Here is a 15,089-nt window from a genome sequence, read left to right as displayed (position 1 = left end):
GAAATAAGATAATCCACTTGCATAAGAAAGGGGAAACTCAAAAAAACAGTTAACATGTACAGAGAAAATGGGACTCACCACAACCATGCAAGACCTGGTAGACCACCAAAACTTCATCTTTGAGAGAGAGGAGAAAATCGAGCTCCACTGTTGCTTCAGATCTGAAAAAATCCACAGGTGTTTCTGTTCATCCTTCCACTGGGAGACAGCTCAACACTATGAGTCTGAAAGGATGCTTGTCTGCAAGAAGCTGTTACTTTGAAAGTAAAATTAAACAAAGAAGCTCCTGGCATTCTCAGAATAATGCACTGACCACCCCGGAGTCCAGACCTCAACATCACTAGATGCGTTTGGGAATACTTGCATTGTGAGAAGCAGAAAATGCAACCAACTTCTAGGACTGAGCTTTGGAGGTGTGAGATTTCATTGAAAAACTGAAAGCAGTTTCTTGAAAAGAATAGAAGTTGTTACAAAGGCAAAGCTTAGAGACACCAAATGCAAAAATACTTGCATTTAGTTTTTAAGGCTTCCCTGTTAAATATGTATTTTCCTTTTTTCTTAGTGCTGAAACCTAAATAACTTGGCTATTTCAACTGGGTGGTCTCTGACATTTGCACAGTACTGGATACATTACAAGTTCCCCAGTATGAGATTATAAAATAATAATACATGCAACAGAGACTATAATAACTCTCCATCATAACCTCATGGAGGCAAATGCAGCATAATTAGACTGGCACACTTAAAAGGCCCATGCAGGCATTCAGACAGTTTGTTGAGTTGTTTCTATATATAACCATTCTCTTCACTAAAGAACCTCCAAGAACCTCTCATACTTTTAAAAGCAAGCAGGCATGGCCCATCATTGTTACGCCTGATACAGTGGACCTTCAGTATCCTTTAAACCCTTGCACTTGATGCTTGCTCCACTTGTTCTATGCTAGAAGGAGAAGAGGGAAGCTGAAGTTTTCCCTCCAACCCAAAATGGTCTGAATTAAATTGAGAAGCACCTCCTGAACCCCATGGTGACCCTACTGCATGCTCAGCCACTACAGCCACTGCGGTTATATGGCTGAGGGACCAGTTGTTTTTAAGTAAACTAATTCTGCTAACAGTTTTATAACCCGAAGGTCGTAAAAAAAGGGCCGGGCTTTTGCTCTGCTCTCTGATTCTACAACCATTCCATAGCTGGAATCCCCATTTGCTTTGCGAGAGCGTGTCGGCGTGTCAGCTGGAGGGTGTGTGTGTGCGAGCGTGTGTGTGTTTGTGTGTTCGGGAGGTGATATATGACTGCTGTGTCACGTTCCACATCTGACAACCATGCTGAGACGTGCATCATCTGTCCTTTCCCTTTTTCCTTCTGATTCCTCTATAAAAAAAAAAAAAGAGGGGTGTGAATGTCAGAAGCGGAGGAGGGGAGGGGGAGCAGAGAGAGAGAGAGAGAGAGAGGGAGTCAGAGCTCACACAATCGGTGAGCGTGAGAGGGAGAGTGAGGGAACGAGGGAGGAAAGAAAGGAGAGAGAGCAAGGGAGAGTGAGAGAAGGGGGTTTAAAAGCAATTCAGTCCAGTGAGGTGCAGCTGGGGCTGGATATTGAGAGCTGGACGGAGCTAGAGAGAAGGTAAGACCACTGCTTGGATCTAAAGGTGACCCAGGGCTTCTGCATGAGCTGCCAGGTTAATCGCTGCAAACTACTGGTCTTTAGGCTTCATGTTTTAGCCTTTATCCAGCAATTGGTAGTGACAAATACTGAAGATCTTCAGAATGGGTCTGTTGTGTAACATATTGTTCTAATTACCTGAGGAAGTTGTACATACTGTTATTGCAATGCTGCTTCCAAAGCATAATGACCTATCAGTGTCATACTGTAAATTATAGTGCTTTCAATGTGCTTGCTTCAAATATGCACTCTGGGCCTACCACAATGAAACATCACCATCCTTTGTTTCACTTACTTCTGTCAATAACTGTGTTGCCGTATTGTAACCTGTGATTCTTTGAATCAAGAACATTCCACGCTTCTTTTCTCAGCACATTTAGTCAAAAACCCTGTGGTTTTGATAAAGCAGTGTTGCTCAATCTGCAGGAACACCTTTGACGTGAGTGCAGGCAGACGGTAATTTCGCACACAGCAAGTCATTAGTGAACTGAACGAGTCAGGCATTGAGCCCCAGGCAGGTTCATGGTATGTGCGTCCAATGAGAGGCTCAGTGTGTTCTGTGGTGGGTCGCCTGCCGAGACGAGTCGTCGCAGACAGCACATTCACTGACTGAGCATTCATGGCTTAATTCCACACTAAACCTGCTGCTTCAGTCATCGGATCATGCCATGCCACCAAATGAGCCTTTGGATTGTTTATTATAGAGTTGGAGGATGAGGTGTAGGAGAAGCATCACATGCCTTGCCTCACTTATTTCAAGACAAAACCTACCACCAGTGTGTGTGTGTGTGGTCGTGTTAGGCTGCTCATAATCAGTACTTTTTCTATGCTACCTCTTGACAAAGGATGAAGGAATGTCCTGGGTTGCTTCCAGAAAGTAAAGAGAGCAGTCATATTAGACAGGGAAGGTTAAGAGGACATCTCAATAAGTGCCCTAATTGCCAAACACGTGCCTTGGGACTGTGCGGCATACCCAGCGCCTTTTATGCTTTGCTGTCTTCTTAGAACGTACTCTGTTCTAAGAAGCCTAAATTGTAATGCTAACATTAGCTTAGCGTGGGCTCACAGGGTCTGCTGCCATTGGTCATAGGCCGCGCTCAAATCCGCACTGTTTGTCTTATCTTTATCGCGGAGGATATATTTAGTGTGGGGCTTAGCCGTGGCGTAAGGGAGGCGCGGGTTGGTGGCATCAAAGGGTGGTGGCAGTGCCCCTGCTCAGGACTGGCATGCTGCTTGGGTGCAGATGGGGTCCAGGGGGAGAACGAGGAGGGGAGTCTATTTGGCCCCCACAGGAATCTGCCCTTTGGTTTATTAAAAGCTGGTGAAACAATGGAGCGCAAATGAGCACCAAACAATGACGTAATGTGTGAGCATAAGAGGACAGGCTGCTTGTAGCAACTAGAATGGCAACGGTTAACCACATGCCCAGGCCACACAGCAACTGTGAACCCTGTTACTTTCCTTTCAAAAGAGTTGATATTTCAGCCACAGTGATCAAACAAAGCATTCCAGCTCTGAACAGTGTCAGCAGTTTGATGTACAGCAGTTTCCAGTCTGCAATCAACAAGTGTTTCACAAACAAGGGAGGCACAATGATATCAGATTCACATCATTATCAGCTTTAAAAAGACTATCAATGTTGGACAGATGTTTGACTATTTGATGATGACATATTAATTGTCATATATTGTCATTTTTGACTCCAGAAGAGTGGAAGGCTTAGTTGATGCCTTGTGCTAAAATATCAACATTTTGTTCATTGTACTGTATATTCATAGACATAAATGTTATGTACTTCTATAAGGCTAATCCAGCTGATGTAGTCTAGGGAGACCATATTTTGATTTTTAAAGAACAGGACACTGTGGGAAGCAGGGCGCCGTGGGGCAGGCTGTGAAAAGCAAAAGTCATGAAAATAAAGCCATATGCCAGACATTTTGGGCAACTTAGAAATGCATTTTTAGATGCAAAAAGAAGACGTCCTGGAAAAGGAGGACATATGGTCACCCTCATGTAGTCCCATGTATAGTTATTCGCAGATATGTCCATAAAATATTCAATATTAGCCTGCAATTCCCATATCAGTGCATCCCTACTGCAAACAATTACAATCTAGAAGAAATGAATTTAGGATGATTGGACCCACCTAGGTAGTCTTGGAGGCAACTTAAGTCCGGGATTACCTGGAAAATCTGCTTCAAACCGAAATAAATGCTTTCTAACCAGCAATCCCGTGGCAATCACAGTTAATAATGTGGATTCCACAGTTTGTCTGGACCTTAAACAACCCCTCTCGTAGCTTGAGGCACGTTTCTGTCTGAAAATGACAGTCTGTGCTTCCGCATATGCAAAAAAGGAGAGCAGCAATGAGAGCCAGAGATGGGACACCATGCGCCGATATCAAGAGACTACCTGAGGTCCCTTGAGTTCCTCTGAAGTATATGTGTGTGTGGGGGGAGGGGTGAGGGTTTTGGGGGGTTTGGAGAGAAACCATGGTATCACATGTGATGATGTCCAGACTTTGCTAAGGTCAGTAAACATGTTTTTTCCCCCAAATGAAGTGGAATGTGGTTTTTCATGGTAAGATTGAGGCTGAAGAGTTATGCTGCATGGCTCCAAACCTGTGGCTGAGTGTGAATGTCAGGAATTTTACAGTTCTAATGGCATAGACGCTAAGGCCCCTCACCAGGCCTGCAACACCTTGATCAAAAAATGCCATGCGGCGTTTTTACAGGGCCAGGCCTGGGGACAGTTCAGGCTGGGGGTCCACTCCTTGGCATCATGCCTAGCCAGGACTCGCTGAGTTTTTGGGGCAAAGTCTCTGAGTGATTGGTCTTTGCCTGGGAGCACCGAGCAACACTTCTGGAGTGTCTCATGCACTTCTGGCTCCTGTCTTGTTTTTGAATGTTTATTGCTTTTTCAGTACAATAGTTAGCACATGTTTTGAAACGAGGCACTTGACCAGGTACACGTAAAAAAAAAAAAAAAAAAAAGGCCCAGTGCAAATAATGGATGCTATTGTGTTTTTTTTAACTGGAGATTTACTTGAAAACATAGATTCAATTAATCAGTTTTTACAGTCAAACCCACTGCCAACAAGGCCATTAGCGTGATAAAGTGTGAAAAATATTTGGGTTGTGCTTTCTTTTTAGTTCCACCAGCACTTCTGTATTCCTGCAATGTCCATGATAAAATTATTTTACTTATCCGCAGACCTTTTAGCTCTGACTACAGATTTAATTTAAGGACTGTTTAAAGGAAACATTTCAATACATTATGACTAAAGCAGCAAAATGGAAACCAACCAACAAAACACTAGGGCGCAAACCTCTCTCTGATGGAGGGGATCGGAAGTTCCAGCTGCTTTTTGTGGACACGCTGGGCTCTATAAATCTGTGGATCTCAGCAGGTGTGGAGGCTGCAACGGTGCCCTACCTAACTGCCTCCCTGTCCCAGGGTGGCTCGCTGCAGGGGTGAGTGGATGCATAGGGGGGGTGTCGACTTCCCAACAACTCTCCAACACTGGAAACCCCACAGACTAGATGCTGTGCATGGCTGTATGATGAGGTCATACTCATGCTTTTGCAAACTGTATTGGACTCTGTAGTCACCTTGTAAACAGGGATGTCTCTCACTGCATTGTTCGGCCTGGTTATTATGAGCATGGATCAGGCCACGAACAAAGCAGCCCTTTTTCTTGTACTTCTGAATGTCAACAGTCATGTCTCGGCGCAATGACGATGATGATCACCATTATCATGCCTGGTATGTCTCATATGTTGATATTAAAGAAATGATGAAGAGAAGAGTGTGGTGCATCCCTGGTTAAGAACAGACGGCGGTGTCTGGTTGAATAAATGCTGCAAGCTCCCTGGAGCCATTAAACATTTCAGAAAGTATTTATTTGAACAGGCAAATTGATACTTCAATTTCTTGCACAAAGGAATGTTCAAGGTAAATGATTCGCTCCAGAAAGAAAAACACAAGACTACGTTGTTAAATTAACTTGATGTGTTTGAGATTTCGGGACAAATTAGGGTCCCGGTGAAACATTTAGTGATGAAAAACGAAAGAGGAAAAATGGTACAAACAAGTTTTTGACATAATTGGTGTAGTTTTTTATATGAATGATAATTTCCTCTTTATGAAAGGGCCTGATCCCAGCTCTAGGTCTCCATTCCCTTTAGGGTCTGGAGAGAGAAAGTACTTTGCTAGCCTTTTTTTCCCAGCGCTGCACAAAGCTTGTTAGCAGTTGTGGCTTGGGGAATTGAACTGCCACGCACGAAACGATCTTCACAAATGAAGGCCGTTGTCAAGAGAACAATAAAGTCCACAGACTTGAAAAATGCAAAACATGTACCATGTATATATATATATATATATATATATATATATATATATATACATACATGTATGTGTGTGCTCTGGGTTGGCAGTTGCCTTGTTGTCATGTGAGAACTTGTTCAGAGACCTATTTCTTCTAATGAAAAATTCATTCCTGGGGAAATGATTTGCTCCAGGCTGTTTATTAATGGATTAAGTTTCTCCTTTGTGTAATAAAACATAGATTTTTTTGGTCTGCATTAGGACTGTTAGAATAACAGCAGAACGACTGCCAGCATGCCTCACGCAACACAGCCCTGGAGCACTCGCCTTAAGCAAACGGCAGCAGACGCTTTGTCTCAGGCCATCTGTCGGCAGCAACTTCGCAGAGGCACCTTGCTTCACCTGCCCAAGGGCTCCAGCAATAACTTACACAGCCCCAGGGCTCTACACCACTAACCTGATAGACAAAACATTACCTGATATTCTTTCCTCAGCTCGAAGAGCGTTTCTGTAACTTACAACATGGTAGACTAACCCCTACTTCTTTTTCTTTACTTGCAGAAAAGACCACACAGGCAGAAGGTAAAGGAGATGGCAAAGCCACCACACATTCCACTTGACCAGTGTGGCATCAGAACCTGGGCACTTTCCTCTGTAGTAAGATAGGCATAATTTTTCTGAGTTTTTCTGCTGGGAATTTTGCTCACTTTTGCATTCGCGTCAAGGGGCCACTATGAGGAGCACGGGCCCACTAAGCCAGCCTGGAATTGTGCTGCTGCTGGTCACGTGTCCACTGCTGAACGTTCTGCGAGGAGTTACCTGTAAGGCTGAGAGTGGACACCTTGGAGACACGGATCCGGACAGGTGTATGAGACACCATTTCGTTGAGACTATCACGCATCCCATCTACAAATGCAATTCCAAGGTACAAGCTTCTGGCTGAACCTGTTTCTGTTTTGAGTGAATGTAGATACAGGAGATACCCACAGTGACCACATGGGAAAGAGGTGATAAAGAATGGGAGACCATTTTAGTAAGTGCCGCTTGGGACTCATCTGTTCTGGCAGAGTAGAGGTGACCCTTTCTCTTTCACACTGGTGCATTTTGCCTATTAGCATCCCACCAAGAGGCACATGCTGATCAAGAGCAAGTTAACCTAAAGCTCCTTTGTTGCTTATTGAGTTCCAGTAATGGTCCCACTGGTTAGACCCTGCTGTAATGCAATCCACTCTCTACACCCACACTGTTCCTGCTAACAAGACGTTTAAGGAAACACAGCGAGTCTCCAGGCACCTGGAAAGGTTTTATATTCAAATATCAACCCCGAGGATCTCATCCTAATTAGAATCCGCAGTCAAGGAATCAAGACCATTTCGTTTATTAAATCAGATACTTTGGTCAACATGCCCTCGCGCTCTTTTCTCGTGAACTCTACCGTGGTTACTTTGACACCTTGGCAGGGAACACTGCGTTCAGGCAGCCTGTGAGGCCCAGAGCCTAGCCAGAAATAAGCCCCCACAGGGTGCATAAAATGTCTGCACGATGGCATGGGGCCAGAGCACTGCATAGAGCTGTGGCTGAATCATTTCTTTTGTCATCCAAACAACAGCATGCAGCAGCCTACCTCTGCCAGACTTACTGAGCCAGACAAGGAGACTCTGGTTCACCTGTGGTCTCAGGGACTGCAGGGACAGTCCAAGCTTTAGCTTTAGCATGACAGCTGTGCCTCTGCTCCTCCCAGGCCCGAACTCTTACAAGCCCAGCTGAGACGTGTCAGCAGATAGAAGAGCTTCACAAAGGCAGACTTTTTCCAGCATCCTATAAACTGACGGGGGGTTGGCAGAAACCTATGATATCACTAAATAGTTCCATTCTGTTCCTCAAGGATTACACATGCTGCGCTGCAGCCATATCTGTTTCAATTACGAGACAAACAGAGCTAAGCTGATATGACACACAGTGCATTGAGGACAGGTAGACATCCATGCTGGGTTATAAACTGCTGTCGCGCTCAGGCATTCAAACAGGGCAGCCGGTCCCGTGAGACCATTTGAGAGCTATACTGAAACTAATTGTGACAGTTACAGCTCTAAATGGCTTTCGCTTATCCCTCATTCAGCTGGGGCTTGAACTTGCAGGGCTTTTTGCCTTCTGTGAACCATAGGTAAAGGGAAGGTTTATGGCCAGAACAGTTCATATCGAGTACCAGACCCCCCCCATCCCAGGGCATTTTACAATCCCTCAAAAAGTTTATTATTTGACAACCAAGGTTACAGGCCCCATGTCCTGCACTCTTAACATTTCAAGTACAAAAATTTTTATTGGAGCAATGCCATAGATGAGCCACTTGTGACTCCCTAAAGAACCTTTCAATGGACAGTTCTCTAGAGAACAGTTTTAAATGAGACGTCCAAATGTAAGGAACATTTTTACGTTTGAAAAATCTCCACATAATGTACGTTTTCCACTAGAACTGTACATATAAGCAAGTTTAGGAGCCTTTTTTTCTGAGCTTGAAGGATCAAGCTTGACTTAGTCACAACTTTAAAACAGCCTATTACGCACTGCATCAGCTATGGGCATGACTGTGGCTTCCATTGCAAATTTCAGCAGTGCTACATAGGATCCACCTGCGCAATCACTCTTGCTATAAATACAGAGAAGGGAGAGTGGGTGCTGGAGAACCTACATCTGCTGCCCAGCTGTTGTCACCTGGCCGTGTTTTCTTCCATCTCCATCTTCCACTGGCCACACGCCTCAAAAGCACCTCCCACGGCCCCCATATCTGTCAGCTGCATTCAGTAGTGCATTAACAAAGTACATCTATTCAGCTGCTGTATGTAAAAGTTCCTTGGAAAACACATACTTTTTTATGAGTATTTATTTTGGCACATTTCATTTCTCTCTATATTTTGAGAAGGAAAAAACACTTTCTTGCTCCACATGTTTTCTAATCTATGACTCTTTTAGAAAGGGCCAGATTTTTGTTAACATCAAACAGAACAATCACATTAATTTCACTGCACATTCTTTTCAAATGAGTAGTAAACTACATGGAACAATTTGGACTTGGATACTACATGCTTTAAGGATTAGTTTGCAGACTTTTTTCACAGTGTAATCAAATGGCCTATGAAATGAAACATATCAAAGTTATACGCTGGTTAAAACATGAAAATATCTCAAAGTTACAACAGCAGTGAACAGTTTGAACAGTTAATAATTCCCCTATCAGAGCCATCTTACTGCATGCATTAGTAACTACAAAGAAACTGTATGTAAGTGAAAGTATGCATACTGTGTCAAACTCTTACTCAATGAAACATGAAAGTATGGAGCCAAAATATACTTGAGTGAAAGTTAGAAAGTTCAGGTATTTAAACATACATATCAATTTTACATTTCAACATACATATTAAGCATGAATTAAAGTTCAAAAATAAAAAAGTAAGTGTTTTTTAACACAAACTGAAGAGTCAAGTCTTCAGCAAACTGTGTGTAGTGTGGTGAGTAATGGCTGGTATTAGTCTTTGCAAAGATGAATTAGGCTAGATTTAAACAGTTTCATCTTACACTGCTGTGCATTTGAAAAAAATTAAACATGTGGGAACTCTGGGAAAAAATCTCATGGGCTTTGAAATCTGTAACAAGCATTATATATAAAAATGTAAGGAGTAAAAATTACAGTCCATTACTGTCCAAAAGCTAGAGGCCACCCTTAATTTATTTCATTTCCAGTCAAAACAGGCATTAAGTACAGTTATTAATTTTGTAGGAGGTTTTTCTGAGTAGATTTGATAATGATAACTTGCAAAAGAAAGAGAAAAATCTAATCAAGTGAAAAAAATGTAGTTCAAAAAATTCTTAAACCATGCAGAGAAAATAGGACTCCTAACAACCATGCAAGAGCTGGTAGACCACCCAACCTGTCACCGTCAGATAAACAGGACTTTAGGCTTTCATCTTGTGAGAAGACAACTTAGCATTACGGGTCTGAAAGGATGTGTAGCTGTCACAAAGCTGTTAGTGAGAAAAAGAATAAAATTTGTAAACTAAACAAAAAATATGTACGTGTTCTCAGAACAATGAACTGACCACCCCAGAGTCCAGAACTCAACATCACTGAATGTGTTTGGATTACTTGGTCTGAGAGAGAGAGAGAGAGAAACATCAAACCAAGGTCAATTCCCTGCAGATTTCATTGCAAAACAAAGAGCAAGTCTGAAATTGTGATATTATATTTAGTTGTTGAGGCTTCTGTGTAATTTTCTGTTACATATATGTCTTTTGCTTTGTTCCCTGATGCTGAAAAATGAGTAATGAATGAAGGGTGGTCTCTTTTACACATCCCGTATGTAATTTTTTTTTTTGGAAAAGATTTGGCTTTTTCAAAATTTTAAGTTTTGTCTACAAAAAGAAGCAAAGAATGCACATGTGAGCATTCATTTAGTACCAAGGTGGTGGCCACTATTATTTCAGTGTATTTTACCTCAGCTCAGATAAAAGGCTTAAGTACTTTTTTCCATTGTTAGTTGTAAATGTTCACAGTTGAGAAGAGAAGTATTGTATAATAACATCATCCCACCTTTCATGCTCCTAACAGCTGCTCTCTGTGGAGGGCCCTGGGGCCTATATTATCAAAGCTGATTCAGGATCTGTTCTTGTCATTTGCATCATGATGAATGTAGTTAAATGCACAGATGGAACCTGATCCTAGACCAGCACTTGAATTGAGAACTGAGGCCCTTAATAAATGTTGGCTCAAGCTTGACTTCTCACAACACTCTGCCGGAGGCTTTTGGCTTCAAACAGGCTATTGTCCCCGATGGTGGGGGTGACACTCGGCGGACACTAGACAGCTGACAGACACCATGACACGGGAGTCCGTTTACGGAGCATGGCAGGAATGTGCGGCCCGTAGCCTGGCGCTAGTCACCTTTTATTCAGAATCACTAGACTGGTGGACTGAGTCATGTTTGCGCCCATCACTCCACATGAGTCATTCGGTTGAGCTGACTAGTCTGTTTTAATACACCATCACATCACTCATTAACCTTTAATTATGAGAGAATTCTCACGAATGGCAGCGGCTTTCAAAGGACTGCTGTGGGTGGCTTGATTGTTATCGACCATAGCGCTAATACCGCAGTCCAGGTGGTGCACTGACCCTCATAAATGAACCACGATGAATGTAAACCTTTGCAATTCTACTATTTTTAACATTGACGTCCACAAATCAATGTCACAGAATTGTCGTTCAAATGGGGGTGAGCGGGTGAGAGAGCTAGTTGGTGGTATAGCTCCAGCACATGGCCTTGGGAGAGATCAGCCACACTCCCGTCTCGGTGCAGGTGCAAGGTCGTGCAGAGAATACAGAACCATGCTTTGTTCACGGCTATGTACCCTCTGTAGTAGCTTATCTCACCCCTGTCCTGAGGGAAGGTTCAAACGAAGCCCAGCGCACAGCTCACACTCCCATTCCAGGCTGCTGTGTAGACTTTAAGTAGACTCAATAAGCCTGCCTCATGCTGTTTGAAAGGTCTAAACCTGGATTCTTCACACACAGTGAGACATACCCTGTTTTTTAACAATAAAAGTATGTTTTCTCAATGATGGTAAAAATGACAGGGGTTTACTTTCTTGCATATACTGCCTTTTACTGTAATCCAACAGTTTTACCAGTTCAAATACTTCTTAAAACATGCAGTATTTTACCACAGTGACAGTAACAACCTGTAAAATAGAAGCAAATGTCTGTGAAATAGAGGTGATCATTTGTTGCTGTGAATTTACATTCGATTTCTTTAAAATAACAACAACAGTGTTAAAATACACCATATATATGCAAAAAAACAGATATTAACCATTTTGTTTTACAGTTGTTTTGCAGAACTTAGCAGTTTGCTCCATATATCTTAGAACAAACTGCTTTTTGAATGAGGCTGTGCTTTATAACTTTTATTTAAAGTTGGAAAAAAGTCATGTAAACATTTATGTTGACAACAAACAAACCTATAGACAAAAAATGTACAGGAAAAAATTTAAATACAGTAAACATGTAGATGTGGCCTCATTAAAATGAACATTTGTAAAGTGTTAACTTGTTTGGGTTTTCTTTTCATGTAAACACAAAACAGGCTGCCCTCTCTCCAGGTATGCGGCTCTGTAAAATTTTATACTGTAGCTTTTATTGCATGCAAGTTTATTATCCTGTAATTCAGCGCTCTCCTCTGCTCCACAGATGGTCCTCCTGGCTCGCTGTGAGGGTCACTGCAGCCACACTTCCCGCTCGGACCCTCTCATCTCCTTCAGCTCCGTCCTCAAGCAGCCGTTTAAAAGCACATGCTTTTGTTGCCGCCCTCACACCTCCAAACTGAAAGCGGTGCGCCTGCGCTGCTCCGGTGGGACCCGAATAACTGCTACCTACCGCTACATCCTCGCATGCAGCTGCGAGGAATGCAACTGAATGGGTTGGCAGAGGAGGAGGACCTGGCCAAGACTTTAAACTGTTCCATTTTTATATGTATTTTATTGCTGTCCATATTAGAGAAACTATTTCACGATTCATTAACAGAGTGGATTCATTAATGGAGTGGATGGAGATCATGCCAACAGCATAAAATGTCAGCCACCCAAAGAAAAGAACCTGTACTCATGTGTTGCACCTGGACCTGGTCTCTGCCAGTTGATTAGTTTCTAATGCATTCCATCGCTTTGATCACTGAAATGTGGAAAATTCTGGACGCTAGAGAACAACACCGCAATCATGAGAGAACCTCGAAGGTACTGTATCCGCTCCAGGCTGGAGACGTTCCAAGGAAAGCGTGAGAGCTCTTGGGAATCGCTCACAGGTCCAGGAGATGCATGGGTAACGTCTCTGTTGCAGCTGTTGGACACTGTAGTGTAGATGCTCAGACTGTAAGAGAATGATGACCGTGTCTCGACTGCCCTGTGAAACATTCAGGCTTCAGAAAAAGTGTGCAGTCTTTGTTTTGCCTTCAATCTTCTAGTTCTGGTAATAATAAGTCATGTTTGTAATTGTGATTATTATAGATGTCCCCTGGATGATTCCACTGTGAGAGAAATCTGAACTCATGAAAGAGACACTGTCTTCAAAATGTGCTACAATCACATAACTAAGCCAGCATGGAAAAATGTTCTTTAAGCATGGCTTAAGTAGGCCTTATGGCTTTTTTTTACTTCGTCAGTCTGGTCAAATGTGTACAGTAAAGACATTGTGTTGAGTGGGAGTAAGCTGTCAAATCAACATCAAAGTCCAGTGGTTGGGGTGGGCAATATGAAGTACCATGACAATGTGATATGTATCACATGACGTTCCGTTTTTCTGATAAGTTGGAACAGACAAAAAAGAGAACCTGTAATGCCACATTTAAAAAATTACTATCAAAACTATGAATACAATGATTTAATTCAACACTTCACATTATAAACTGCTTTAAATCCAGTTAAACAGCACTAATTATCACCTATTTGTAATGAAACATGCAGTTGGTCAGTGTTCTGTAAATGTAAGTTTGCTTTATCAGTCAGGAGGAATAAACACTCTAAAACATGGTGTGAGTCGTCCTGTAAAGAAACAATAGTTAAAAGTCATAGGCCTAGACTTAGCTTTTGCTAGAGTTTTTCAGACCACGTCATACATCTTTATGCATTAACATCACCCACACTGACTAAAAAAGGACTAGCTCAGTTTTGAGAAGTACAAAATCATCATTATACTGATGAAGATAAGATGGCAGCAGCAGATAATTCACTTATGTCCTCAAAACACCTGCCGTTTACCAGGTTTTGACTGAGTTCTCTCTGAATTCTCTTTTGAAAGCATTCGCAATCATCAGATTCATCTGCTGGAGCAAAACTAGGTGTACACTTTGTGAAATCGTAACTGAGCTTTTCACAGTCTTTTCCTTGAGAGGGTGTGCACAGTAGACGAAGGTTTCACATATGCAGCTACAAAAAGGCCATCAAAATCCCAGATCCTGCCATTATCATGTGATACAGACAAAGCTAAACTAGACAGGTTCATGTTTTTACGCATAGCAAGATGAATATGAGGTGAGAAATGTGGATATCACAGTGAGAGGTGAAGAAATATTTCATGAAAAATTGGCAGTTCACTTGAAATTGTACAGAGAGTGACTTGATGTCTGGATCCACTCATTGTAAACATGATAAAGGCTTCTATTTGCCTGTGTCTCTCTCATTGACTGTTGGCTGTATCACTCTTTGAGTAATTTCGCTAACCATCTCACATTACAGGACTTGGAAGTTGTAAAAAATCCAAAATGTTTGAAAATGTCTGCCCCTTCGATGAACTCCAAAGCTAAATAAGAAAGCTAAAGGGTGACTCGTTTCCCTTCTCGTGCCACCAGATTGTCCACATCAAGTCAACTCCAACCCAATTCCTGACCTGGCAAATTCACAAAATGCTGACATTCACTAATGTGTTCTTATTTGAGATTTGTTCTTAGAGAAGAACAGAATCTACACACACTCAAGAGCACAAAGATGTCAACAGTTCATTGGTTTAAGAACATCATGAAAATCTGATGTAATCTTTTTCTTAGGACATTTCTCAAGAACAAATTACGGAAGAAACTTAGGATATTAGTGAATAAGGTCCAATGAGACCTTATGTGACATAACCTTTCAGAACATTGGTACATATCATCATATTGCCCACCCCTTTGCTGTACTGACAGAAAGCTTTGCCCAGAGTAATGTCCATGGCCTATGTTCAAACCACAATAGAATGCTGCACTGCTTTAAGATAGCATCAGAAGTCCATCACTTCATGATGAGAGATAAGACCCTTCTATGAAACCCACTTTGTCCATGCTCTGCTGAGATTGTACCCCTTGTGAAATTGTGGTGTTCGCTTTGCTGGACACGTTTGTAATCAAGAACAAACTTAACAGTTCTTCAGGCTCCACATGTGAATCCAATAAATGGTTTCCTTTTGTTTCAGCTGCCTGTCTGCTTTGCACTAGCAGTCTTCTTGCACACGCTCTGGCCCATCGATACAATGTCACTTTCAGTTGCACTATAATTAACCTAATAGCTTATTTGACAGCATGACGGACA

General features: G+C 42.2%; 1 protein-coding gene across 1 annotated transcript; it reads left to right on the top strand.

The window, feature by feature from the left end:
* The first annotated feature begins 1,483 nt into the window (after positions 1 to 1,483).
* Positions 1,484 to 14,972, top strand: LOC108426052 (norrin cystine knot growth factor NDP). Its single transcript, XM_017695239.2, has 4 exons — positions 1,484 to 1,619; positions 6,546 to 6,566; positions 6,710 to 6,909; positions 12,226 to 14,972. The coding sequence occupies exons 3-4, from the start codon at positions 6,718 to 6,720 to the stop codon at positions 12,448 to 12,450; spliced, it is 417 nt and encodes a 138-aa protein (XP_017550728.1). The 5' UTR covers positions 1,484 to 1,619; positions 6,546 to 6,566; positions 6,710 to 6,717; the 3' UTR covers positions 12,451 to 14,972.
* Positions 14,973 to 15,089: the final 117 nt, after the last annotated feature.

Source organism: Pygocentrus nattereri, chromosome 6, assembly GCF_015220715.1.
Source record: "Pygocentrus nattereri isolate fPygNat1 chromosome 6, fPygNat1.pri, whole genome shotgun sequence".
In the NCBI taxonomy this organism is placed as follows: domain Eukaryota; kingdom Metazoa; phylum Chordata; class Actinopteri; order Characiformes; family Serrasalmidae; genus Pygocentrus; species Pygocentrus nattereri.
The sequence above is the reverse complement of the archived record's forward strand: the minus strand, read 5'-3'. Positions and strand labels throughout refer to the sequence as shown.